The sequence below is a fragment of the Candidozyma haemuli genome (genome assembly GCF_002926055.2).
Source record: "Candidozyma haemuli strain B11899 chromosome Unknown F_2014730914, whole genome shotgun sequence".
Lineage (NCBI taxonomy): Eukaryota > Fungi > Ascomycota > Pichiomycetes > Serinales > Metschnikowiaceae > Candidozyma > Candidozyma haemuli.
The window spans coordinates 257,519-283,441 of NW_020289912.1; the positions used below are offsets into that span (position 1 = coordinate 257,519).

At 45.2% G+C, this 25,923-nt stretch overlaps 11 protein-coding genes across 11 annotated transcripts; 5 read left to right on the forward strand and 6 right to left on the reverse strand. All coding sequences in view use genetic code 12, as the record gives it.

Moving 5' to 3' along the window:
- Window positions 1-2,047: 2,047 nt before the first annotated feature.
- On the forward strand, window positions 2,048-4,822 carry CTF1 (Ctf1p; the record flags this gene model as incomplete). The annotated part of the gene is made up of 1 exon (XM_025487439.1): window positions 2,048-4,822. One exon carries the CDS (start codon window positions 2,048-2,050, stop codon window positions 4,820-4,822), a length of 2,775 nt encoding a protein of 924 aa, XP_025344455.1.
- A 38-nt stretch (window positions 4,823-4,860) lies between these two features.
- Window positions 4,861-5,784, reverse strand: CXQ85_003806 (uncharacterized protein; the record flags this gene model as incomplete). The annotated part of the gene is made up of 1 exon (XM_025487440.1): window positions 4,861-5,784. The coding sequence occupies one exon, from the start codon at window positions 5,782-5,784 to the stop codon at window positions 4,861-4,863; it is 924 nt and encodes a 307-aa protein (XP_025344456.1).
- A 310-nt stretch (window positions 5,785-6,094) lies between these two features.
- On the forward strand, window positions 6,095-6,679 carry CXQ85_003807 (uncharacterized protein; the record flags this gene model as incomplete). The annotated part of the gene is made up of 1 exon (XM_025487441.1): window positions 6,095-6,679. One exon carries the CDS (start codon window positions 6,095-6,097, stop codon window positions 6,677-6,679), a length of 585 nt encoding a protein of 194 aa, XP_025344457.1.
- A 64-nt stretch (window positions 6,680-6,743) lies between these two features.
- On the reverse strand, window positions 6,744-10,022 carry CXQ85_003808 (uncharacterized protein; the record flags this gene model as incomplete). Its single annotated transcript, XM_025487442.1, has 3 exons — window positions 6,744-6,762; window positions 6,783-8,976; window positions 9,863-10,022. The coding sequence occupies 3 exons, from the start codon at window positions 10,020-10,022 to the stop codon at window positions 6,744-6,746; spliced, it is 2,373 nt and encodes a 790-aa protein (XP_025344458.1).
- A 196-nt stretch (window positions 10,023-10,218) lies between these two features.
- CXQ85_003809 (putative acireductone synthase) lies at window positions 10,219-10,905 on the forward strand (the record flags this gene model as incomplete). The annotated part of the gene is made up of 1 exon (XM_025487443.1): window positions 10,219-10,905. The coding sequence occupies one exon, from the start codon at window positions 10,219-10,221 to the stop codon at window positions 10,903-10,905; it is 687 nt and encodes a 228-aa protein (XP_025344459.1).
- Window positions 10,906-10,960: 55 nt separating this feature from the next.
- On the reverse strand, window positions 10,961-12,016 carry RAD23 (Rad23p; the record flags this gene model as incomplete). The annotated part of the gene is made up of 1 exon (XM_025487444.1): window positions 10,961-12,016. The coding sequence occupies one exon, from the start codon at window positions 12,014-12,016 to the stop codon at window positions 10,961-10,963; it is 1,056 nt and encodes a 351-aa protein (XP_025344460.1).
- Window positions 12,017-13,895: 1,879 nt separating this feature from the next.
- Window positions 13,896-16,916, forward strand: CXQ85_003811 (uncharacterized protein; the record flags this gene model as incomplete). The annotated part of the gene is made up of 1 exon (XM_025487445.1): window positions 13,896-16,916. The coding sequence occupies one exon, from the start codon at window positions 13,896-13,898 to the stop codon at window positions 16,914-16,916; it is 3,021 nt and encodes a 1,006-aa protein (XP_025344461.1).
- Window positions 16,917-16,970: 54 nt separating this feature from the next.
- On the reverse strand, window positions 16,971-19,055 carry CXQ85_003812 (uncharacterized protein; the record flags this gene model as incomplete). The annotated part of the gene is made up of 1 exon (XM_025487446.1): window positions 16,971-19,055. The coding sequence occupies one exon, from the start codon at window positions 19,053-19,055 to the stop codon at window positions 16,971-16,973; it is 2,085 nt and encodes a 694-aa protein (XP_025344462.1).
- A 703-nt stretch (window positions 19,056-19,758) lies between these two features.
- On the reverse strand, window positions 19,759-21,881 carry CXQ85_003813 (uncharacterized protein; the record flags this gene model as incomplete). The annotated part of the gene is made up of 3 exons (XM_025487447.1): window positions 19,759-19,866; window positions 20,048-21,705; window positions 21,803-21,881. The coding sequence occupies 3 exons, from the start codon at window positions 21,879-21,881 to the stop codon at window positions 19,759-19,761; spliced, it is 1,845 nt and encodes a 614-aa protein (XP_025344463.1).
- Window positions 21,882-22,196: 315 nt separating this feature from the next.
- Window positions 22,197-23,288, forward strand: CXQ85_003814 (uncharacterized protein; the record flags this gene model as incomplete). The annotated part of the gene is made up of 1 exon (XM_025487448.1): window positions 22,197-23,288. The coding sequence occupies one exon, from the start codon at window positions 22,197-22,199 to the stop codon at window positions 23,286-23,288; it is 1,092 nt and encodes a 363-aa protein (XP_025344464.1).
- A 69-nt stretch (window positions 23,289-23,357) lies between these two features.
- CXQ85_003815 (uncharacterized protein) lies at window positions 23,358-24,164 on the reverse strand (the record flags this gene model as incomplete). The annotated part of the gene is made up of 1 exon (XM_025487449.1): window positions 23,358-24,164. The coding sequence occupies one exon, from the start codon at window positions 24,162-24,164 to the stop codon at window positions 23,358-23,360; it is 807 nt and encodes a 268-aa protein (XP_025344465.1).
- Between the last annotated feature and the right edge of the window lie 1,759 nt (window positions 24,165-25,923).

Consider the following 25,923-nt stretch of genomic DNA (forward strand, 5'->3'; position numbering starts at 1 on the left):
TGGAGGGCCCCGTGGTGGTCCAAGAGGGTTAAGAAAAGTGGGAATTCGGTCTACTGATTGGTTAAGAATAGTGGGTGCTGATTGGTCAATGAACCTGGAGATTCTCAGACTTCACTATACCAGGAAGGACAGAAGGCTGACTAATCTTAAGAAAGGCAATGCCAGGGAAATAGTTTACGGTGAAATTTAATGGAGTCAGCACCTACCGGTTATACTTTACTGATATGGTGCCTGTATCATACTTTGTGCCAATGTAGGCCACATTGTGTGCTTCTTGAAAACCGGATCTCCCTGCAACAGTATTAAATCCGGACGTAATTGGTACAAAAGCATTAATATCCATTCAAGCGGTACCTTGACGAGAGATCTACGAGGCCAAGGTCATTATAGTCAAGAAAAATGCCTATAGTGCACTAAATCGACTTACTCGAGTACCTCTACATAAACCCACCTACGGTTATTGTTTTCGGTATTCAGCTAATGTTGCAACCGAAACTGATGCAACGTGAACGTTAGCGAGCTTTTTGTGCCAGGAAATAATCCAACGTTCTGTTGTATGACATCACGTAGTCTACATCGACGAAGGGCCAGAATCGATATAATTAGATATCCAGGAGCATCCCAGACCCAACACTGTTCCCAACGAGGAAAAGAACACGGAAAATCCCCCTGCCCTTTGCGCTTCGCTTCTATGCTTTTTGTTAATGAAACCTCTCTACCTGGTCTAACTAGAATAGCTGCAAAACAAAGAATAGCCTGGCTCTACCGTGACTCACTGACAGCCAGGAGATAAGAAACTAGGCAGCGAAGGCCAAGACCTGGGGTGCCTCCAGGAATTCTTCTTGACACGACTGGTTCAAATCAAGGAAGAGTCCCGACGAGCGAAGCAATTACGGTTTTGTGATATACCCGATGAAAAGGACTGCCTAAAAATACCACAAAGTCGAATCCAGAGGAACCCCATTGGCAAACCAAGAGACAGCAAAACGTCCCTTTTTTTCATCCTTCTTTGTCCAGGACCGTTGTACATGTAGATATCTCGTGGACTTAGGTTCACACCATATGTCTTCTATTCAGTATGGACATTCTCCATATGGTCACCCATACCACGTTAGAACATGGAAAGCTTAATTTTCCCGTCCACGTCGATGTCGACACCGCCAAAACACCCGTTTTGCCCGTCCAACCAAGAGGCGTTGATTTTGCATTTCTCGCCGGTTCGCTTTAACCGCTGTGCTGGGTTACCTTCTTCCATCTCGAAAAACACCGCAATTGGCGGTTCCGGACTTCGCCAGCTCCGGCCGGAAAGTTCACAATAACTGTAGGCAAAACGTCCAAGAATAATCTGGAACGGTCCTTTCTCCCGAACTTCCGAATTGCTGGGGGCATTTTACGCCCCACGGTTGTCTTAGAGCCTCAGCAAGCAGAAGGCTCAGCAGGCAGTTTGCAGCCATTTGCAGTGGACAAGGGAAACCGAGAATCCACAAAAAGTACCGAATTTCTGTGCCACCGGCGTTGGCCTTTCCATTCGTCCGACAAAACCTTCCCTCCACCTCCTTCCTTCATTTTCTCCATTTTCTTGTACTTTTTCACTTTTCCTTAGTTCCTTCGTATATGTCTACAAACCCAGGCTGAGCGGTCAACTACTGAAAATAAAAGGACACTTACATTTTTTAAGAAATGCCACCTGCATATAAACCACCCTCTAATGTCTCATATCGCAACCCTTCTTTTCTGCCCCTATTAAACATCGATTTTCCCGTGTTTTCTCCCCCAATGAACTAAACTGTAGATCCATGTAGCTCTGTACTTTTTCGTTCGTGTGCGTATGACGCAGCGCATTTTTTGCTCCCTCGCGAATAGTTTTTTTTTTTTTTTTTTTTTCTGCAAATTTGTATACGCTCTGTCCTGCAGATAACCACTACGGAGCCGCCCCATGGAGTAATCATCCTCATACTAAGAGTAACAAAACAGTGTATGGTCGAAAATCTGACCCATCAGTAAAAACCCATCGACACCCAAAAAAAAGGAACCCATTTCCTTCACTATGAAGAAAGTGAAAACTGAGTCGGACGGCAGCGTGGCCAAATCTCTGCCTGCTCCAAAAGGATCTAAGGCAAATGGTGGTAGCTCCACTTCCACCACTAATAACGCTGATTCCAAGGGCTCAGATAAACCAAAGGCTTACACCATCAAGTACAAAAGACCCAGGGGTTCCAGAGCATGTACCGTGTGCCGTGCCCGTAAGGTTCGTTGTGATGCTGAAATCCATATTCCTTGTACAAACTGTATTACTTTTGGCTGTGAGTGTGTACTTCCAGAAACGAAGAAAAGGGGACAAGCGCAAGATCTGAAACCACTGAAGAAGAGAACCAAGGAGGAAGATAAGGAGGACGTGGCTCATACCCACCCTGTGCCTCATGCCCATACCCATCAACACCACCCACATCACCACCACCCAGAGGCTGCCCCTCCGATGACTCCGTCCCAGTCCTTGACCAACGCCAATGCTGTATCTTTGCTGGCGGCTGAACCCATCCATAACATTTCCCAAGTCAGCGTGCCTCCTTCGTTGACGCTGAATTACAAAACAAGACCTTCCATGCACAAGAAAGATATGCTTAATTCCAAGGCCAAGGCGGCACTTACCTTTGTCGGCCACTCCAGTATCGGTGCTGTGACGCTGAGAATAGGCCAGAACCACGTTCAACTTACAGAGGACTTGTTTGAAGCTAGCGATAACTCCTCTGCCGATTCTGTGGAGCTCGAGATCTTGAAGATGAGAGGTGCTTTCCTCTTACCTCCTAAGCAGTTGGCTCTAGATATCATAGAGTCGTACTTTGAGCACATTCATCCACTTATGCCTGTGATCAACAGAACTGAGTTTATGCGCAAGTTTAATGATCCAAACGATAGCCCGTCGCTTATGCTTTTGCAAGCTGTTCTATTATGTGGTTCGCGTGTGCTGAATAATCCGCTTCTTTTCGATAGTAAGGGTCAGAGTAACTTGGCTTCCTTGACCTTCTTCCGCAGAGCAAAGTCTTTGTACGAAACGAATTACGAGAGTGATCCTGTCCTGATTATCCAAACCGTTATTCTTATCGGTTCCTATTGGGAAGGTCCCGAAGATGTCACCAGAAACTCGTTCTACTGGACTCGAGTCGGTGTAGGTTTGGCTCAAGGTTTCGGATTCCATCGTGACGTCTCAGCATCTCCATCGCTTTCGGAGGTTGACAAGAAGGTTTGGCGTCGTATTTGGTGGTGTCTCTTTGAAAAGGATCGTAATGTGGCCATCGCTTTCGGTAGACCTCCAACCATCAACTTGACTGACTGTGACGTGCCAATGCTCGCAATGGAAGATTTTAATGAGGACGAACCAGAAAATGGTCTCGTGTCCCCATACCCAGTGAACGAACTTCAGGCGTTGTACTTCATCCACTTGGTCAAATTGGCCGAGATCACTGGTATCATCATCAAGCATCAGTACACAGTAAAGGCAGAACTGATGAAGCGCGTCAACAAGTTCAGTGTTATCCAACACTGCGATATGCTCATGGGTATCTGGTTCACAAACTTGCCCCCTCAACTACTGTTTTCGCTTACGGAACCCACAAAGCAGAATTTCTATGCCTGTCTTCTAAATGCTCAGTACTATAACCGGTTATATTTGATCCACAGAGCAAACTTGTTGAGAATGGCCCGTTCTTCCTCGACCAATCCAAACAACTACAAGTATCCATCTTGGGGTATTTCTTTCCAAGCTGCGAGAATGATTTCTATCGTGTCAAAGATCTTGCTTGATAAGGGTGCGCTCAAGTACTGTCCTGTTATGTTCGTCTACATTCTTTTCAGTGCTTTAGTTATGTTGATTTATCACGTTGACTCAACAAATCCAGTCATTGCTTCAACCGCATCTGACGCTTTATTCATCTCCAGAGCTGTTTTGAAAGAACTTGCCAAGTACTGGTCTATCGCAAGTGTGCTTATTAAGTTGTTTGATAAGTACGCTAATGACAAGATGAAGAGAGCTGAGGTCATCGAGAGAAACAACCAAATCGTGGACCACCAAGAGCGCCAGAAGTCAAGATACACTGACAACAGTACGATTACACGCCTGGAGCGTTTGCACCATGAGAAAGATCCCCATGGTGGACCTGTTTCGCCAGCCAATCTGGCCACTTCCGGAGTATCTCCTCGTGGAAGCTCGTACAACTACACAACTCCCCCACAAACGCTGCAGCCGGTGCCAAAACCACCCCAGCCAGATATCGAGCAGCTTGTGCGTCAGTTCAAAAATAAGAAGGAATCCGAAGAACAAAATAACGGCCAGGAGCAAGCTTCTCTGCACAAGTCAAAGTCCAGCCATTCTAATGGCGAACACACACCATCCTCGGTTAACTCCTTCCCTGACATATCGTTAGTTACAGAGAAGGTACCTCCATCACAAGGTTTCTTCGAGAATTTCGAACCTACGCAATTGTTCCCAACGGCTAACTTCAGCCATCCACCATCACGCTCTCAGACCCCAGTGGTCAAGACGAAGGACGACGGTGGAGCCACAGACGAGGAACCTACTATGGACGATCCTGTTCAACCTGAACACATCGATACTCAAGTTCCTCCTCCACACATTCCAATGCAAGCTGCTCAACCACAAAATGGTGGACCTTTCGGAGCTGCTACCAGCGCTGGAGCTCCTAATGACCTCTTTACGAATTTTATGGACAGCTCGTTCATAAATATGAACCTTCAGGCTACTGCAGAGGAGGAGAATTACTTGAACGATGACTTGGGATCATTGTTGAATTTCCAACCTATGTAAAGGTGGAAAAGGCATGCTTTGTAAATAAATGTACGCTATCAAAATGACCGTTTACCTTTCTTCAGCTTCCTACGACTGAGACTTTCCAAAATCTCGTTTCGCCGGAGCCTTTGACTGTAGCCCACCATATTTTGCACCACCAGCTCATACATCTCTTGACTGTTCTTCAACTCGCGTATTTGGTCCTGCCATATCGAACTGAGCTCGAGTAGCTGTTTGTGGTTATCACGCATTTTGTTGAGTTTTTCTTCTAACCCTTCGTCTGAAGAAGTTTCCAAGAAGAGTTGAGACGTGTTCTGAAGATTGAACTCTTCAATGTTGTCGAGAAGAGTGTTTGTCTGTGATAGAAGGTGTTTCTTCTTCTCGTCGTCTAGGTTAAGAGTCTCAATGCCAGGCACTTGGAAACCTGTCCAATCGATATCATGTTCAGAAATCGATTTCTTACGTGGATGTGGAGTCGTATGGCTAATTTGTGCAACATTGCCCTTCTCTAGTTCATCCAAGTTGATTGGAATGCCGAGATTGACTAGTAGTCTATGTCTGATGTTCAGCCTGGTCCAATTTGGCGGCAGAAGATGGGGGATTTTGGAAAGCATTGATAATTTTTCCCCTGCACCGTTTCGAAGCAATTCGTGGTCGTCTGTCAGTGACAGAAGCTCTGGTATAGTAAAGATCTTATCGAGGGTCTCCTCCACTCTCTGGTCTATTAGGCTTTCACTTTGGAACACTGCACTACTAAAAGTGGCATTGGTTGGTTCAGCTGGCGCTTCCTCGGGCTCTTCCGCTTGGAATTCATCAAATGACGCCTCGTCAAACGATCCAAACTCGTCATCTTCTTCTGGCGCTTCTGGTTCTTGACCATCTGAAACTTCAGCGTTTGGGGTATCATTTTCGCCAGAAGGCGATTCACTGTGATGGCTGATTTCTGAAATTTCCTGGGATTGATCAATTTCCTCGCTCATGGTGCGTTTTATGGAAATAGTCAGTTGGCGTCTTTGGTGTAGCTGTATATTTTGGCGTCGTGAAGTAGATGCAAATTTACTGCATACAGCCACCACCTTCCAGCGTCCTACCAGAGAAGCAAGAGAGGAGGGAAAGCAGGAGAAGCCTTATTCAGAGACAGAATTAGCCAGAGATTGAAATTATTAAGGACTTTTTCTTTTGGTGGCGTTTATTGATGCTTCTGGTGACTCATGTTATGATGGCTCCTGCATACCTGGTTCCCACATACATAAGGCGTACAATTCTTCACATCTAGCAACCTCTATTGACATGTCTAATACTATAGTCTTTTTCTCTATAGGTAATCCAGGCCCGCAAAACAGACACTCTGTGGGGCACTTGGTGCTCAAGCAGCTCACTGATGCATTTGAAACAAAGCAGTTAGTGAAAAAGGGGAAATACTCCCTCACCAATCTAGATAACATCATGTTTGTCAAGTCAAACGCATACATGAACGAGTCAGGAAGGCTGCTCCGTGCTTTTTTATCTTCTGAAAGGATAGGAAACTGTACAATAGTAGTTGTCTATGATGACTTTGAGCTAGATCTCCCAAAAGTCCGTCTTCAAGCGTTGAAGAAGAACGAGTCTCATAATGGAGTCAAGTCCGTTCAAAAAGAGCTTCTATCACTTCCACATCAAGTATACAAGCTTGGTGTTGGAGTCGGGCCCAAACCACAGGGCGCATCTAAGGACGCTATGGCCAATTTTGTTTTATCCGACTTTACGCTTGAACAGAAGCTGTCCATTCCAACAGCCATGGAAGCCGTATATGAGTATGTTCACCGTATTATAGAAACCGACGGCGAAGTTGGAGACTGTAATAAGTTGAACTCACTGGTGACCAAGAGTTTGTAAGGAAAGTGATTAGTGAGTTGTGCTTCGGCGGATCTTTCTAGACCCAACTTTAGACGATGGCTTTCTATTCTTCACCAGGCTTTCTCCATCATCCGATAAGTACTCGGAGTCTTCGTCGGTGTACAGATCATCGTAGTCTTCATCGTCGTCCTCTTCTAGCTGACCGTACCTTATGTCGAATGGAGACGCAAAGTTACGTCTGACTTCGTCGTCGGTAGAGTCAATGTCACCTCTGTCGCTAATGTTGGCTCTGAGATGGTCTTTCAAAGGACCTTCTGAGAAGTCATCCGACTGAAGTGCATTGGAATCAGTGGGGGAAAGTTGAGTGGCACCAAGGTTCTGGTCCTGAACGGACGCCTTTTTACCTCTTTCGATGGCACGCTCAATTCCAAGTCTGTGCTTGATGAAAAGAAGACGCGGCCACATACTGCGTTGGCCCTTGAGCAAATACTCTTCCATTTGAGCTTCATTTGGGTCCAGGAGAATATACCAGTAATCCATGAGCTTATTGCGAGGCCATATCGTGATCGATCCAGTAAATCTCTGAAGCCACACATTCAGCCAATCCTGTTCTCTCCACATAGGAAGCAAATCAAGAGTTTTGACAATTTCAAGCCACTTCTTGATCTCGAGCTTAAACAATTGCTCCAATGCAGTTGCAATGAAACCTCCTCTAAGTGAAGCAAACTTTTGTCTTTTGGTCTTCCTTCTTGGTGACGCCACTGGTCTGCCCACAGTTCCCTTTGGAGCAAAGAAGAACAAAGAAATATGTGGATTCACCTGTGACACCACTGTGAAATTCACATTATAATAAGTGTTAAGCGCGTTGATAGGAATATCAGTACGCAACGAACCGTCTTTCCACTTGTTGCCCAAACTGAAGGGAATGACTTCGCCACTCTTGTTCTTCGTCATAAGCACCACAGGGTTAAGAATACCTGGAACAGCTGATGATGCCAAGAGCGAGGACCAAATAATACAGTTTGGCGACGTGATGGAGTTGCAAAGAATGACAGGCGAATGCGGCTCTGCGGGGACAGTGGAAATGTTAAGACGACGACCGGTGGCTTTGAAAGCTTCTTGGAAAGTCATCGATCCCTTTGTGAAATAGCAGGATTTGCTAGCCCAACTCACAGCATCAAACCTGGCGCCAGTGCGTAAAAACCTGGGGATCCAAATATACCATGGATCTTCGCAAGCGGTGATCTTTTTAGCTAAGCGAGGAACTAAAAGCTTCTTAAGCTCCTCGTCTGTTCTGGTGCATGCCAAAGCGGCGATAAGGCCACCGCCAGAGGTTCCGGAGATAATCAGAGGAAGCACGTCATTATCTAGAAGCGCCTTCACGATCCCAAAATGAGTATAGGCGAAACATGCTCCTCCACTAAGACACAAGGCTGATTTGCCGTAGTTTTTCAGAACCACTTTGAAAAACTGACGCTTCTTTTTGGCCAGCACGACCTGCGTGCTTGCATTGGTGACACAGTCAATACATTGAATGACCTCATCAACATATTCGTGCACTAGATTCTTTGTACCATAGTACTTGTGGGAATAGAGCTGTTTATTTTCAATACCAGCAAAGTTTTTCTTTAAACAGCCCTGCAAGAACACCATCAAGTTTGAAACATCATTCTTTTTCCGTAGCACACGTATTTTCTGGATTGTCTTCTGGATCGTCTTATAGTCGTAGTATGAGAACCTGGGGTGTTCAGACCACTCGTCAAGGCCAAGGAAACTATCCATTGCCTTTGCATTTTCAACCCATTCGTCATACGTCCTCGACAGCCGAAGTTTCTGCCGAAGAATCCTCCTCTGTCCAGTCCATGTAAAAAGGTACTCCGAGATGGCAACATACCCTCTCACAATGGCATAAAAGACACACAAAATGACGACCCAAATGATGATAAACACAAGCACGGGCCATCGGAGCAACGTATAAGACGCCAGGTGGCGAAACTCGTTTGTAAAACTCTCCCGTGTAGAAATACCATCCTTTTTCTTCTTATCCTGGCCATTTATAGGAAACCAATCTGACGCGGAGGTGATCATCATGGGCTTAGGCGCCTTTGCGTGAACATCGTCCACGGCCATGGCGTTCTGCTGAAGACCCTGGTTATCAATGGTTTCAGCCTCTTTCTTCACCTCATTATAAGGAAGAACACCGTTTGTGGATGCAGACGAGAGATAGTCATCATCGTCCCACACAAGGGCTTTTGCAAAGGAATGGATATCGTCTCGATTGACGTAAGTGTACTCCTCGTCGAAAAGAGGTATATGCGACGAGGTCATGTCGAAAGCTAAGGAAGAAGGAAACACTAAAGGAAACTGGAAGGGTGAGTGGAGAATTGAAATGTTGGAGTTTTCGGGTTGTGAGCATTGGCCGGTTGTGAAGCTATCAGCAATCGGTGCATCTGTCATGTGCCACATGCGCACTGTTGGGTGACTCCGAGAAGTTGCTGGGAACCAGTAATGGCAGGTCCAGTTAAGCATGCGTAGCATGCATAGCATGGATAAAAATTAGGAAGAATGTAAGGGCCATTTTCCAATCGTGGCTGACGTTCGCTTATGCATTGTTTTAACGTTGTGGGATCTTTTTCGCAGCCAAAACAGGGCCTCGTGAGGCTTACTGAAAAGTCTGGAAAAAAAAAGGACTGTTCCATAGGTCTGAGACTACAGCACGTCGGTTAAACCGTGGGTAACCTTTTGGTAAGCGAATTCCGTATTGAGCGTTTTTGTGGCTGGTCAGGATGAAACGGTTTATCTGGGGAATTGTGTTTGTGGTAAGGGGTCCATGTGGGATGGTTGCTGGTGGAATTGTGTAGTTGTAGATGTATATGTGAGGCTATGGGCCACTAGTAGTGGAACAATTAGTGTTTATTAGTTCCAGGTCTTCCCTGGCGGTGGTGGGGTTCGTGGAAGAAGACCCACTTTGGGTAACCTTATGGACTAGCACATGCAATTGGTGGTTGAAAGTGGAAGACTGGTTGGGTAATGCCGGCTCGGACTTGCCATGGCCGGAATATGTCTGGTGAGTCCACGAAATGTATCTGAAAGTGTCTGCTGGGGTATGAAGTTGGGAAGGTGGGCCTTCCGGTTGACATGAACAGTTCAATTGGCTGTAGAACTCCCAGACATTACCTTATTAAGGGTCCTTAGTAGCCCCTTAAGGGTCCATGGGGGTACCCCTGATGGCACTCTGAAGATACTTGGGGTTGTTGGGCAATCCAAGAACCTGCTTAGGTCCCCTAAGCTCCTCCAATTCTTCCCCTACATCCTCTGTTTCCACGTTAATTGTCACTTGCAACTTGATGGTGATCTTCCTTGCTCCACTCGCAAGGCCCATGTGGGTGCCAGGCGTTTTCGCCCAAAAGGCATAAAAACCACCAGTAGAAGAACGGCCAAAAAGTGACCATAATCGAGACATCGCTTATGTCAATTGATCTCTGTTCTTGGGTTCCCCAGTTGTTGGTTGTAGGTACCACTGTGGCTCATGAGAATCCTACATAAATGGGCTTAACCTACTACTACCTACTACATCAATGCCTACTGTTATCCTCGACATAGAAGGCACTGTGTGCCCGATAAGCTTTGTTAAGGAGACCTTGTTCCCTTATTTCACTAATAAGGTTTCTGACTACTTGGATACGGTGTCTTTCCCTATAGACTCATCTGCAAGTGAGCTTGCTAAGACGCTTCTGGGCTTCCCTTCTGAGTATACACAGAGCAAGGACGACTTATTGAACCATATCAAACAATTGGTGTCCAATGACGTTAAGGATGTTAATTTGAAGGCTTTCCAGGGTACTGTCTGGAAAGAAGGCTACGAAAAGGGTGAAATTAAGGCCCCCGTGTACCCAGATGCTATTGAGCTTATTACTTCCCAGGATAACAAAGTCTACATCTACTCTTCGGGTTCTGTTCCAGCACAGATCTTGTTATTCAAGCATGTGGATGTCAATGGTGAGCTGAAGGACTTGACGTCGCATATCAGTGGTTATTTTGATATCAGCACTGCTGGATACAAGCAAGAGAAGGCCTCGTATGAAAAGATCGTGAAAGAGATTGGCGAAGAGGCCAGCAAGTTGACCTTCTACTCAGACGTCACCAAAGAGATAGACGCTGCCATTGAGGCTGGTCTTGAGGCCGTAGTGGTGGCACGCCCAGGCAACGCTCCTCTTACCGAGGAGGACGTTCAGAAATACATCATCATCCAGAGTTTCAAGTAGAGCTTCGCTCGTTAACATGCGAATATAATATACATAATCCACCATCGTCTCAAGTCTATGAGTCACGGAACAAGATGTCGGCAGTGACCTCCTCGTTCTTGTCGCATGCCATGTAGACCTGGATAACCAAGTTACGCTCAAAGCCCAACTCGCATAACCTGTTGATAGCGCTCTCATCTTGTTCAGTCAATGCAATACGGACAGTGCCTGGTTCCTGCTCGCCCTCAGCACCTTCGCCCTCGATCTCGAAGTCTTCATCTCCATTACCCAAGAAATGTCTCATGAATCCCTCTGGGTCCTGCTCGATCATTTCGGCGATTTGTGGGTTAGAAGCAGCAAGCTGGTCCAACATTGGCTGGATCAATTCGGGATTGTTCTGGAGAGCAGCTCTAAGAGTAGCCAATTGACTACTGTGGTCGTCAAGGTTGGCTTCCTCTGGAGCTTCGGCACCACGCTCACCGGCAGCAGCAGCTTCGGCAGCCTCGAACAAGTTTTCGTGAGTGTCAGCATCTTCATCACGAGAAACGTCAGCCTCGGCAGCAGGGGCAGCTGGGGCAGCTGGAGCAGCTTGGGCACCCTCGGAAGCCTGGGCTGGCTGTGCTGGCTGAGCCAATGACTCTGGAATACCTGTAAGCAAGTACTCTACAGCTCTATGAGGGTTGTTGAAAGCAGCACGCAAGGCCTGCTCGATCTGAGGACGTTCGTAGCCCATTTCCAACATATTCTGAATGGCAGCCTCTCTCTCAGAGCCTGAACTGAAGTCAGCAGCAGAAGAACCAGTACCGCTACCACTACCGGTTTCCCCAGCAGTAGAAATGTTAGTCAGCTCAGTACTACTAACAGGGTTGGCTTTAGCAGTAGACTCAGACTGCTTGGCCTCGTCAGACTTACCGGCGGCAACACCCTCGGTAGGAGCCTGTCCAGCAGGAGGCTGGGGAGTAGGAGTCTTCTTCTTACCCACCATGTAAATAATGGAGTCGCCTTCCTTGATTTTGAAGTCCAGCAATGGCTTCTCATCTTGAAGCACTTTGCCTGAGTAGACGAACTTCAATTGCAGTGGATCGACGTCTTTGGCGGCGGCAACTTTCTCCTTTACCAGCAGAACCTGCATTGTTAGCAATTACCAGACAACCATAAATTTCTCGTATACATACCAAGTCGGAAGCCTCAACATCGACCTGTACTGTTTGTTTCTTCAAGTCTCTGAAGGTCACTTGCATTGTGGTGATTTGTGGGAAGAGTAGTTGTGGGTCTCACATCATGTCTTGTAGCCGGTGGCCAGTGTGCACGCCCATAGTTAAGCAAAGCAACCAGTTAGTTCGGTGGCAACGACGGTGGGGGAGAGCTGAGGGTGTTCTAGAGAGAGTGAAAAGATGTGATTTTGACTTTTGTTGATGGGAATTTTTTATTGGTTTTCGGTGGCGGGGGGTTTATGAGTATTGGCCTGGTTCACCACTTTGGCTGCGAAATGTGGTGGAGATGGAGAAACCCATGGAAAGTGTGAAGTGGAGGAGTTGATAGGATGTAATTTTTGGAGAAGTTTTGTGACAATTCACTGGATGGATTTTTAGGTTGGATTTGGAAGGGCGAGAGAAAGAGAGAAGGGGAATGAGTGAAATGGGCGTACTAGTGGTGTCACCAGTTGGTGGTGGTTGTGGAGGCCAGTAGGTTTGGTAGAGCCAAGTACAATGTACTGAAAAGGCGAAGAAGGAAGAAGGGGATCAATTTCTGCGGTCCTATTCAGTAAAGCGTCGAAATTGTAGTTTAAAGATATTTTTGATTTGTTATGGCAATGGAAGTATTAGGGTGGACGCTTGCGGTCCGAAGAGCCTGGTACCCCAAGCATGGAAAGTATATCTTCTTAGTACGGAAATTTCATTCATGAAATTGGTATTTCGAGAATATCAATTATTATTAAGTTAATGAGTTCTTTTAGAAGTTAGTGTAGAGATCGAGTGTTGACAACGATGATGGGAATTAAGGCATTATTCCAGAAACTCACCCTATGAACGTTGCCAACCAATAAAGAAGAGTAAGTTGAACTTCTACTCTTGTTATGGCCACGATCTGGTATTGTATTCTTAAACGAATATGAAAGGAAGAAAGTATATTTTAAAAAGATATAACACTCACTGGTAGTTTACAGCCTCCCACCCTTATCTATGTACCACAGCTACAACAAAGAATTGTCCCAAGGCCAATTGGCGATCCATCATTATCCGACAGCACACCAAGCAAAAGCACTTACTAAAGCCTTCCGAATCTACCAAACACAATGTGAATCTAAACAGCTAATCCTTGCAACTAATACTAGTCTTCATTGATGATCTTCGCCAGTAGGTGTTAATCAGTGTATACTACGTCATATGGCATGTAGACCAGCACCTGACGACAAAGCCACGTTAGAATGTGGTGCCATTTTGTGCACAAAGTAAGGGCCAGAAGAGGAAGCAATATTCACAAAAGCAACTAAGTCTGGTTGGGCACTGGTTTTGAGTAGCTGGAATGCTCTAATTCCATGTACCTTGTCCTTGGAGCGTCTTTCGCAGCCGTACCTATAGACGATGAGTTACGATATAATTCAGATATGCACCCAAACAAACCGCAAAGCATCAGAAAAGACACATTAGCATTTGAAGTGGCTACCAAGCGAATTTCAGGTTCTTTTCTGTTGCTAGACTGTGATTATGTAGTGTATGTCTTGGATTGGCCATAGCACCTGGCAATCTGAGTACACCATGTATTTTCAACACCACAGCCTTAAATTTCAGATTAAACCTGCCCAGCAATACCTTAAACCCTGTTTTCCACACACCACCACTAAATATTCAAAAACCACTTGGCTTGGGTCGGTGGTTTGGGAGGGTCCTTGGGAATGGTTGCAAATACCTGCATATACAGCTCCCAGTACCAACACCTTCCGATGAGAAGGATGAAAAAAAACAGTCACAGAGCCCTTGTGACCGATACCCTGTACCCCATATTATCAAATGTCTCAAAACGATAACGGGCACCACTCAGGCTCCAACTCGCCTGGGGGGACAACTGAACCTTATCATCACGACGAAAATGCTCACGACGCTCAGGACAACTCAGCGTTGGAGAATGCCATTGGTGATGCTTTCAAGCAGTTTGGCTTTATAAACATGGAGCATAAGGAGGAGGAAACAGACGAACCACGCCAGGAACCAGAACAATTCGAACACCATGACGACGATTTCAACCTAGAAGAGTCTGTTTCGCAAGCATTTGCCTCAATTGGCCAGGAGGCGCCAAGGGAAGAGGAACCCAAGGAAGATAAACAAGAACCAGTGAATGAGAGTCCAAGGGAAGAGGAACAAGAGCACCAGGAAGTAAAGAACGAGGAAGTTAATGAAGAACTTAACCTTGAAGATGTCATTGGCGATGCTTTCAAGAGTATAGCGGAAGACTTAGGCGATCCAGGTGAACAACAACAAACTGAAGAAACACATGCACATGGTGGTGCTGATGAGCAGGCCTCTCCACCTCATACCACAGAACAGCCAGAACAACAGCCTGAGGAAGTTCCACAAGAACCTCAGCACGAAGAAGAGGAAGATACGAATCTTGAGGATGCCATTGGCGCTGCTTTCCAATCGCTTGTTGATGAGCGTGAGCCACCAAGGGAAGAACAAGAACCACAAAGAAAGGCTTCTGATCATGAGTTACGTGCCGCTCTTTCATCTTTAAGTGACCCTGATCGTCGGGATTCAGTCAACGAAGCCAAGGACCATAACATCGATCTAGCTGGACTTGTATCGAACGTTGTGCAACAGATGGCAGGTGAAGGCGACTCAGAAAACGTTGAAAGTGCTATACCAAAAGATGTGCTTCAGGAATTGGCTGCAGAGATTACGCATCAAGTCCAAGGCAGTGAGGATCACAATCGTAAGGTGGAAGTGCCACTGATTGATGAAAATGTGTTAATGCATTTCCAGAATGAAGCAGAAAAGGAAGAAGATAAGCAACAAGACTCTGCTATCTCTAATGCTCTTGCGAATGCCGTGAGAACAGCTATCAGGAATGCTCCTCAGAAGGGCACCGATGATGCCCCAGAGACAGAAGAACAGGATTTGGAGAACTTGCAAATGAACGAGATCTTTCAAAATGCGTTTAATATGGCCATGCAAAATCCTCAAGAGCTTCTTACATCTTTCGAAGGCGAACCCGAACTTGCTCTTCCTCCAGAAGTCAAGGAGGCTGCTGCTTCAGCTAAAGACCTGACAGTGTCCACTGCTGCCGCTATTGCTGCTCTTTCCGTGAAAGACGCGTTGAACAAGAAGGATACACAACCTACGGAAGATGTAACTGCAAGGAAGAAGTCCCTTTCGATTGCCGAAACTTTGGCGTTTCATAGGTCTAGCATGAGCTCAAAGAAGCCAGCTACAGATAAGCCAGACGAAGCAGAGAAGAGTCTTCCTCAGGCCCCAAATCCACACTTGTCAAATATCTTATCTTCATTATCACAGCATATTCAATCCGGAAGCCAATCACAGAACTTGATGCTGCTTATTCGTCAGATGACCAATGCTTTGATGCTAAACAAAAACAGCGTACATACAAGCGCTCTTGTTCAAGAGACCACGAGCTCACTAAAGGAGTCGCCTGATGTGCATAGGTTTCATGTCGAAAACTTGAAGTATGCAAAAGATTTTCTTACCAGAGGTGACATTGAGGCGCCCCAGAAAGGCACCACCATTATAGACAATGTCATGGAAGTCTTGCTGGCAAAAGACAACCAACCTGTGATTATCAGCACCGTCCAAGTTGCAAAGCCAGAACCTAATGATCTATTGGACTTCCACAGCTCAGTTTTTAATACCTTAACGTCGTTTGGATCCTTAAGAGGTAAGAATGCCGTGTTGGGAGTGAAGCCCGATACCGAGTCGGACGAATATAAAGAACGTATTCGTATTGACAACAGAGAGCGGAAAAAGAAGTGGAGAGAGGGAAATATTGAACGTAACAAGGATAATGATTTGCGTTCTCGAGTGATCAAACGTGCCAATGTGATGTTTGGAGAAGAAAACACATCGGAGAAGAAGGCTTGGATTGAAGAAGAATTTCACGTCAGACGTGAAAAGAGATTGGCCAAGCAGAAGAAGGAAAACGGCAAGTCGTCGGAAAACCAATCTTTCACAGAGGAGCTCTTGGAGAAGTCTTCAAAGAATCCAAGTGCCTTGGCTCACGACAGCGTCTTTATTAAACGCTTAACGACGTCGTTTAATTTGGTGACCGAGATTGGTGCTCGTGAAGACCCGAAGTCCATCATGACCGCTGCTTCTGCCTATTTGGCGGTTGTTGCAAGCTCATACGCTGTTGCTATGGGGTGCACCGATGGCAAGACAGTCACCAATGCCATTACTCTGATTTTGAACTCGATCCTTGATTCAACTGTTAAAACTGGCGATTTCTCTCGTTTATCATTTTTACTAAAGGCCGATGAGGCATCAACTATATCCCAGCCAACCGATACTAAGGATATCCTTAGCCGGATCTCAGCATTGACAGGTGGTTCATCCAGTATCAAAGGCGCTTCGGCGCTTGAGCTTTTAAGGAGTTCTCAAAAGAGACTTGGACTTGACTTCATCAACAGCGACAACAAGAAGGTCAAACTTGGAGAGTCAAGCAACAAGTACTTGGAGAAGGATAAGAGTTCAATGTCACGCATCCAATCTGAGATTGACCAATTGAGAAGTTCAATTTCTAGTGCTACTTCAGGAAGCTATTTGAATGCGGGCTTAAAAATGCCATCATACAGAAGTACCGTTTCAGCTGTGAAGGAAGAAGTCCCTGGACCATTACCAAAAGGACCACTGCCTTTCATCTCCAACAAAGTCGGTACGCTCGCTGAAGGCACCAGCGTTGGCGGTCATTCAGCATTGAGGAAGCCCGGCAGCTTCCAGAGACCGGCGTTCTCGAAACCTCAAAACCGTGGGAAGAATCTAGGATTTCCCCCACTCTACTCAGCTTCATTCGAGCTGAAATAATGAAATTTTCACTTTTAGTATGTATTATTATTATCATTTCAGGAGGGGTATAATTTACACAACCGGGACAGTTTCTTTGCGTAGCCAAGCGTAAGCACGGTATTCACCAAGGTCAAGGAGTTTGCTGCCAAACTCTGAAACAAGCGATCTATGGTAGCTGTTTATCCAGCGTTTTTCCACGGCACTGAGGTATTCTGGATCAATAAGGTTGAGACCAAGCGGTACCTTGGTTAAATAGTTAAAGGCCAAGAAATCAGAACCTCTAAATGGATTGATCTTGTCTGTGGCAACGACTTCAAGCTCACTCTCGACTCTAAAGCCAAACTTTCCATCCACGTAGTAGCCAGGTTCATCCGTAACAATGGCGCCTTCTTTGAAGTAGTTCACATCACCACCACCCAGCGGTATATACAAAGGACCTTCATGGACGTTACCAAACGCACCAACACCATGACCAGTGCCATGGTTGAAGTCTAAGTTTTCGTTCCAGAGAGGTTGTCTGGCATAAGAATCAAGTATAGTGCCAGCTGATGGGCTATCTGGGAATTTAGCAGATGCCACAGCCAAATGACCTTTGAGCACAAGCGTGAAGAACTTCTTCATGTCAGGAGTGATGCCCTTTTGGCCAAACTTGAATGTTCTAGTTATATCAGTAGTTCCTTCGAGGTAGTGAGCACCTGAATCGATGAGGTACGGCGTGGTTGGGTCAATGACAGCGTTATCCTCTTTAGTAGGAGCGTAGTGGATAATTGCAGCATTGGGCCCAGTCGATGAAATGGTTTCGTAAGATAAGCCTTTGAAGTTAGGGAGCTGAGAGCGAATGGCATATATCTTTTGTGCTGCTTCGTATTCGGTAACCTTGTTTTGCTTATGGATTAGCTCGTTTTCCAACCAAGAAAAGAAGATGATAAAAGCAAGAGAATCTTTGGCCTGAGCAATCTTGGCATTAAAGAGTTCTGTCTTGTTTTTTGTCAACTTGAGCACAGAGATGACCGAGTCGAAGATGACTGTCTGCCTTGATACAGACAGAGGCAATGATGAAAGGAGGGCATAGTTGCATGCATTCTTCGAAGGCAAAACAACTCTCACGGAATGGTCATGAATAGTAGCCTTGACTGTAGACAAGTCTGAGTAAAAGTCTCCGTATGGCTTGACGGTCAACGAATGAATGGATGAAAGATGTGGACGCACAAATGCAAGGAGTGACTTGTCAGCGTACAAGTACACTTTATCTAAAGTAACGACGGCATAAGCAAAAAAGAAGGGCGAGAACGGGATCGAGTGGTCCGCACGTAAGTTGAACAACCATCCGATATCGTCCAATGCAGTTATCACAAGGTGAGTAGCGTCTTTCAGCTTGATGAGACTCCTCACCTTCAGTATCTTATCATTTGGCGACTCGCCAGCAAACTGCGGAGCAAAAACATACGCTTTATCGGAAGGTCTCGAAGGCTTTTCGTTTCCCCATACCTTATCGATCAAGTTGTAGTCAATGAATGGTTTAAACACCACTCCTCTATACCTCAGCGTACTGCTGAAGAACTGGCCCAAAGAAAGACTCAAAAGCTTGGGATCTACAGAAATCACATTCGAAACCTTACTTTTCGACGCCTTTCCAAGCGCAAACTCCTGCCAGCTGGGGTACCCAACCTGGCCCTGCTTCAACAACCTCCAGTACCGCTCATCTAGTTCCTTCTCGGCCTGCAAGAAGTACCTTCCATCTGTAGACAAAGCAGCTTCTCCTTCCAACGATTCTGGATCATCAAGAGTCACCACAGCTATTCCTGCGCTCCCCTTGAACCCAGATATATACTCTCTTCTCTTATCAGCCACAGCTGTGTATTCAGACTGATGCTCATCCTCCGAAGGAATAATGTAAACAGCAATATTATGCTCTTTCATAAGTCCACGAAGCTTCTTGAGTTTCTCCCCAGCACCCAATTCACTAATCACATACTCTGTAGCAGGAAGTTCTGGGAGCGGATCGGAGTCCAGTGGGCTATCAGAAGTAAGCATTGAGGCCAACTCGTCGTCTGGAATCCGGGCCTGGGACGCTGAAGGCACACAGCTGGTGAGCCAGCTCTTCAAGGACCAGTTTCTTTCCTCTTTGTGTCTTTCAAGAAGAGGTTGTTTCTCCATTGTGGTTGAAGAGAAGGAAGTGTTGATGAAATTTGGCGAGGCGATAAGGCAGAGTCAGACAGTGGGGGTTCACGTGATGGTACGGCTCTTTGGGTTACGAGCTGTGGGGGTCCAATTGGGAAGAGATTAGAGTGGTGAAGAACCTAAGAGGCCAATGATTTGTATATTGGCGTTTTTTGATGTTGTTGGTGTTGTTTGGGTGGAAATGGCGGACCGTTCATGACTGGTGAGCAGTATATGGGAAGCCACACTATACAATGGAGGTACTGAAAAATTAACTTTAGGCTTTCGAAGAAAATTTTATTCAACATTTCAGGACGTCGTTTGGTGATTTTTAATCGCTTGGTGCTTTTTAGTGATGCTTTATTGGTAAGGCATTGTTCAGAAGTGAATGGAGCTAGTTACGTTGTGGCTGCGAAAGACTCGAGAGTGCCCTACTTAGACGTATTGATATCAGCTGTAAACTCTCTATCACTATCATAGCTAGATTACAACGAAAGCAAAAATAATCATATACTGTAAATCAAACTTTATTATCAACAGATACTACATGGATCCGATGGAGGGGGTTTGGGAGGCTCCTTTTTAACTTGATTTGCAAGTTTCGGGTCGATGTAATCACCATCTCTGAACACGCCAACAGGCCCCTCTTTCCCCATTTCTCTAAAAGAACCACACCATTTCAAATCATCCTTCGTTTTCATCAAAGCACACACTGGGGCGGTTTGCTTGTGCCCAATAATCTGAATTCGTTCTCCACAGATGTATATGGGAACATATGCGTAACACAGTCCAGGCCATACGTCGACGACTAAAGTGTACTGTCGTAAGAATGACCCACTGTAGTAGCTTGGTGGAACTGATGGGATCGGGAAGCTGAGAAATTGTCCTGGAAAATGGCAATGCACCTCGCTCCCGTCCAGTGGATGCTGAAAGTGAAGCAGCAGTAGGTCAATTGACCCTATTGCATGCTTAGTGCTCTTGGTATTCACCCTACCCGTCGAACGAAGTTCGGACTCCTCCATCAAGAGCTTCATACTTAGCTTACGGAAGTGATCCTGCGGTATTTCGTCTGGAAGCAAAGCATACACCGCTTGAAGCTTCAAAAAGTCAGAAACTCTCACCCCTTGACTAACAATTGCAAACAGCGAATCCAGCGAAGCCACAAGGGACGCTCTTTCCGAAGGGGTTTGTGCTGGCCCCCGGTAAAATGCTTCAAGTACACGCCGAAGACTTGCCGGTAAGGTGAAAGTAAACCTCCCCTTATATGTCACCATTGGCATTCCAAAAACATAGCCTATGTCTTCGTGGGACTCACTCCAGCCTTTGAAGAACTTGAACTTTATTGCAGCTTCAGAATTGGCGTTTCTTACCAGCAACGCCCGATGTATCTTTGCTAGGTATCTTTCTGCTTCAGCATTCACATACTTAATACCAGTAATTGATATCCATTGATGATCTACTGGAAAGGCCCACACTTGCCACCGTTCGATCAAGTATTCTGAAGATCCATTCTCACCTAACAATTCTCTTTGCAACATAGAAACATCAATCGAGATACCATCATGGTCCGCAAAGTAAATCCTCTCATGGCTGCTGGCACTCTCAGAAGAAGAGGAAACATGTAGTTGTCTATCCATGTCCTGAACTGTGTCTTCCGAGTATATCTTAGCGATATTGACGTCAACAATGGCTTCCAAGCTTTGCTTATCGAATTCATCCTTCAAGTCAACGAATTCAACAACGAACTTAATTGCATAGATCCTTGCCATCAGTTGGGAATACGATGTTGGTTCTATAGTAGGTAGAGTGCCATTGTATAACCCTGATGGGATCTGGAAAACTGTATCGGTATCGAACACTGGGCGCCCAAGCTTCTCAAAACACCTCTTCTCCAGCAAAAGCCAAACGTAGAGAGATTTAGGAGCTTCAGCGCAAAATGATTTCTGCTCTCGGCCTTTATAGCTTGCAACCTCCAAAAGCTCGGTTGTGACCCTTGTCACAACTAACAGCGACGTCGGTAATGGTTTGCTGGATTGGCACTGCAACTCAAGTCTAAATACTTCAGAAAGTTTCATACCCCAGGCAATAATCGGGTCTGGAGTCTTATTAGCAAATGTACCTGGGTTAAACGACTTGACTTGCAAATTCACAAAACCACGCCTATCGTTACCGAGACCAGTTGTTGTCCTGGTCTGAAATTTATCGCCTGGACAGTATAATGATCTGGTCAAGCTTGAACCACTAATGTCACACTCAAAAAGATTACCATGACTTTCAGTAACTAGACAGCCCCATGGCTTCCTAGCCAGACGAAATCTGTCGTCATAGGCGGTAAGTAGACGGGTATCAACAATGGCACACACTATAGACGGTTCCATTAAGGCGACATCGTCATACTGATCTTCACGAGAGGTCAATATTTCGATCTTATTGCAATCACCTTCATGCTTGATTTGGAACTCTGTCACCGCAAGGACACTATCTTTAACGTGGCATAGTCTGGTAGTATGGCTCACATAGCTTGATGGAAGCTTCTGGAGTTCTTCAAAGACAGAGACAGCCACTTTCGAGTAGCTAAAAGAGCTGCTTGTAAACTCTTCAAACAAATAAAAGGTTTCAAGCCGACAGTTGTTCATATCGTTGTTCACTTGAGAGGTGAAATCTGGAAATATACGACTTGGCTTGGTGGACTTGCCCTTCGAGGACATGCACTTTCATGTATCCTGATGTACTGAAATGTTTACATTCAGTTTCAGAAAGCTCACATAACAAGTACATAACGTTAAACTTGTACCCTTTACGACCAGAAAGCATACCCTTCATGTTGGCCCATGCTACCCTCGTTGCTCCATGCTTCCGACTTCCACCCAAAACTTCACCCACCAAGCCAATTGCTCAATAGTACAAAAATGTAGGTTGCTGAAGTACTTAAGAGAAATAAATGTCTTGGGAAAGGTATGGATAGTCCTTAGATGGTGTAAAGCCTACGCCAGGTGTATGTCTATCTAAGGGTAGCGCGTTTGGCTGCAAATATAAAAGGCACCCACTGGCCGCTGAGAACTAATTCCACAACCTCCTTTTCTTTCTTCTACAAAAACACATCAAGAGAAGCCCTTTTTTCTAAGAAGTATCTCTGATATGCCAATTACAAGTAGTAGTGTCGGAGAACCTGAAGTGTCTGCTCCTTCTGCTGGACAGCTTACGGATCAACCATTGGCTCCACCCCTGGATCCACCCCTGGCTCCATCTCTGAATCATCCTTCATCTCAATTTGAAGTTTCCAATCGCTTCAAAGAGCGCTTTACCTCAGAAGAGTTAACAGAAAGCGGTATGACTATGAAGCAGGCTCGTGCTTGTGGTGATGCGGCCAATGAAATTGGAATGGTGATGGAAAAAGCCGTGGTTAAACTTGAAGAGCTAGGCGTGTCACTGGCTAAGGCTAGCTGTATCAAACAAGAGCTAATTCAATACCCTGTGGATGCCAGTGATTTACCAAAGCTCAATAAAAAGGTTCAATACCACTACAACAGAATCTTGAACGTGGACTACTGGGCTAGCCAGTTAACGAACAACCCAATGAACATCTTGGATGATCGTCGATTTGTCGCTGACTTTCAGGTTGATGTGGATAGGTGGAGGCCTCTACTTAACACTTTTGAGCTCCAGATGCCAGCTTTCTTTGCATTAGTATTATCTCTCTGCTTGTTTTACGGTATTGTTGGCTTAAAATCGCCAGACTCTATGAACTGGATCGAACGTACCATCTGGCTTGTCTCTGTCTTGATTGGTACATTTAATGTGATCGTCGTCATTTCAAATAAGGGCATCAGAATATGGCTTACAGAGGTCATTGGTAAATGGGAGTCATTGTTGTTAAACTTTCTTGCCAATGGCTATCAAAGTTCTCCTATCGTCGATAGGATGGAGCGGTTGAATGACTTAATGTATAATCAAAGCAAGCGCATGGATGATGAAGACCCTCCTCGACGCGTGCAAGTCTTCATCTGCCAACTGTTTTGTTTCATTGGCTATTTGGTCAAGTTTTCCGTCTACAGTGTTTGGTTAGGGCTTAGCAGTTTGTTGTGTGCTTTGAGGTATATCGCTGAACTATCACCTGAAGACCCCCTTGGCGACATCGAGAAGCAAGGGGGAATAGCAGGTGCAGCGAACACGCCTCAGTCACATCCAAACGTAACCAAAGAGGGGGTTGTTGTTTCTACTCAGCAATAGTAGCGTTACCAAAGCACTACTCCCACTGTCTACATCTTTGAGCGAAAGCGTTCACGTTGAACGTATTTATTAGTGCTTCTTCTTCATCGATTTCTGGATGCGCTCAAACTCTTCGTCGTCAATATCCGGAGCCTGTCTCTTCTTCCCCTTAGATTTACCATACTTGGACTCCAAGCTGCTGATCAAATCATCTAGTTTGCCTGCGTTCTTTCTCTTAATAAGCGCAGCGAGATCACCCTCGTTCTTGATTGGCTTCTTGGAAATCTTCTTTGACATCTCCTCGGCCTGCTTTGCCTCCTTGGCAAGTTTCTTCAACATCTGCTTGACCTTTGTTTTTCTCGACTTCTTATACTTATCCCACGTCTTGCGGATGTTCTTGTCGACAGTGATCTCGTCCAGCTCTACCGCTGCATCCACGATATCAAATACCCTGCTTTCCTCGGTCTCATCAAACTCCAAATGTGGAATCACCTCGAAAAGCCGAAGAAAGTCGCCTTCGTAGTACACGAAGTTATGCAAAATGTCCTCCTTCTCCTCCTCGGACCCTTGGTACTTGGCCCGATCCTCCTCGATCATGTCTATAGTGATCTTCTCTGTCGTCAGCTCAAAGTACTCCTTCCAGTTGAAAATGTCATCTGGATCCTCGCCCAGAAGCCCTAAAGAACCCGTGGTATCATATCGGTTCCGTTTGGCGGGATCTGACAAAATGCTATAGGCAAACTGGATCTGGGGAAATAGCGTATTGTCCTCGTCCAGGCTCTGTTGCTGGATTTTATCCGGATGGTATTTAAGCGATAGCTTCTTGTAAGCTTTCTTAATTGCTAGCGGTGTTGCATCTTTGTCCACCTGGAGCACATTGTACGGGTCAATCTCCATGATTAAGGTGGTGGTTGGTGTGTTTGGGTTAACTGCGCGATGCCTAAGTGGACCTGGAGGAGGTGCGGTTACGTAGAGAGGGTCCAGCTGTGGGTGGCTCTGGGGAAAAAAGTGAGTGATTTAGAATGGATGAAGGGGATAGAAGGGGTTGAAGTTAATTATTTATTTATTGTTTTTATTGTTATGTTGTTATCGTGTTAAGTTGGCGGGTGGTGCCGTGTAGACTTTGCAGCCATAGTCAGTAGGCAGCGCTGACTTAGTGGAGTCAGAACAAGCCTAGTATTAGATAGCGAAAGTACATCATATACTGCTTTATGATACTGAATACCACTTACCTTCTACTTACGTATAAAGAAGTATTGGTAATTATATATGCTTGCTGGCTGCTCTCTGGCTGTTACTTCCACTTCCATCTTCACCATTACTACTATACCTTTGGGCCAAAATGTTACTGACTTGTAAGTCGTATTTCATTTTACTTCACTAAACAGATAAAAAAGTTATAGCATCCGGCCTGTAATGAATGTTCGTCTAAATCAACCGGTGGGCCCAGACAAGTGTCTGCTCAAACCACCTAAGGCACTTGAACCAAAGCATGAAACGAGAGATTTGTCAAGAAATTTAAGACTTAAGAAAGGATATTATATTAGATATGATTCTTGGGCTTCCCAAATGGACAATGTTTACCTCAGTCATGCACTTAGGCTGGTAATCCAGTACCATACTTAGGGCTGTAAGGCGAGAGATACAACAGGAAGATACCTTTTGATCAAAGACAAAAAGAGACAGCTTCTATGTTGGCTAGAAAAGAGGAACTCTATACTTAAGAACATGTTTAAGCAGCTTCCTTGCCATTCTTCTGGAAGTTCCCTGTTTGTCTTCGTTTGAATGGAGAATACTTCCTTAAGTCTGCCAAAAATGTTGATCAGAAGCTACAAAGACATTAAATCTCTATTTATCGCTGTAAGATATCAAAATACCTTTCTTTTAGAATAAAAGGTCTATTTCTGTGGATATTTCGGGCAATCTTTATTAGAAGCCTGTGAAATCCCGTGACTGTACACGTGATTTTTTCAAAAAGGTCGATTTTGACGTTTTTTAAATTTGACTTTTGGTCCTCGAGCTCGAGGCGAAATTCAAAAATCGACTTTTTCAAAAATGGGTCCGTTTTCCAAGGGTCCCCCCTTGAAATCGCGATTTTACCCCCCAAAGTAACGTACTTTCTTAACTATGGGGCGAAACTGCGACTCCATGTAATCGATGTAGTTTCTGTTGTAAATAAACTGAACGTTTGTCAATACATTTTACAAACGTCTGGCTATCGAATGGCCTTATTTTGGTTCAAATTGGATGTATATAGGTTGATCTATGGTTGCTTTTGCATTTTAGGGCTCTAGTTTGGGCACTTTAAGCCGTGATTTCCACCCGAAACTCGCAGAATAGCTTCAAACCACTACTTATAACATTCGAAAACTCTTAAATCTCGTATAATCTCCCCATTGCTTGACTTACGTTGGGTGCAAAATTGGGATGGTTCTTGGGTCCTGATTTACATCCGTACACCCATACATTAGAATCACTCCAAGTTCGCAGCTTCTCTCAGAGGGTCCCCAGTGAATCTGGGCCACCGAGAAAGTCCCATACTTTTGATGTTAAGTGGTCTTAATGAAATATATTAATACTCATTTGGCTTAAATTATGGTTAAAGAGTCGCAAAACGCCTTTAAAAAATTCAAAATGACTGGTGTTGGTGGGAAGA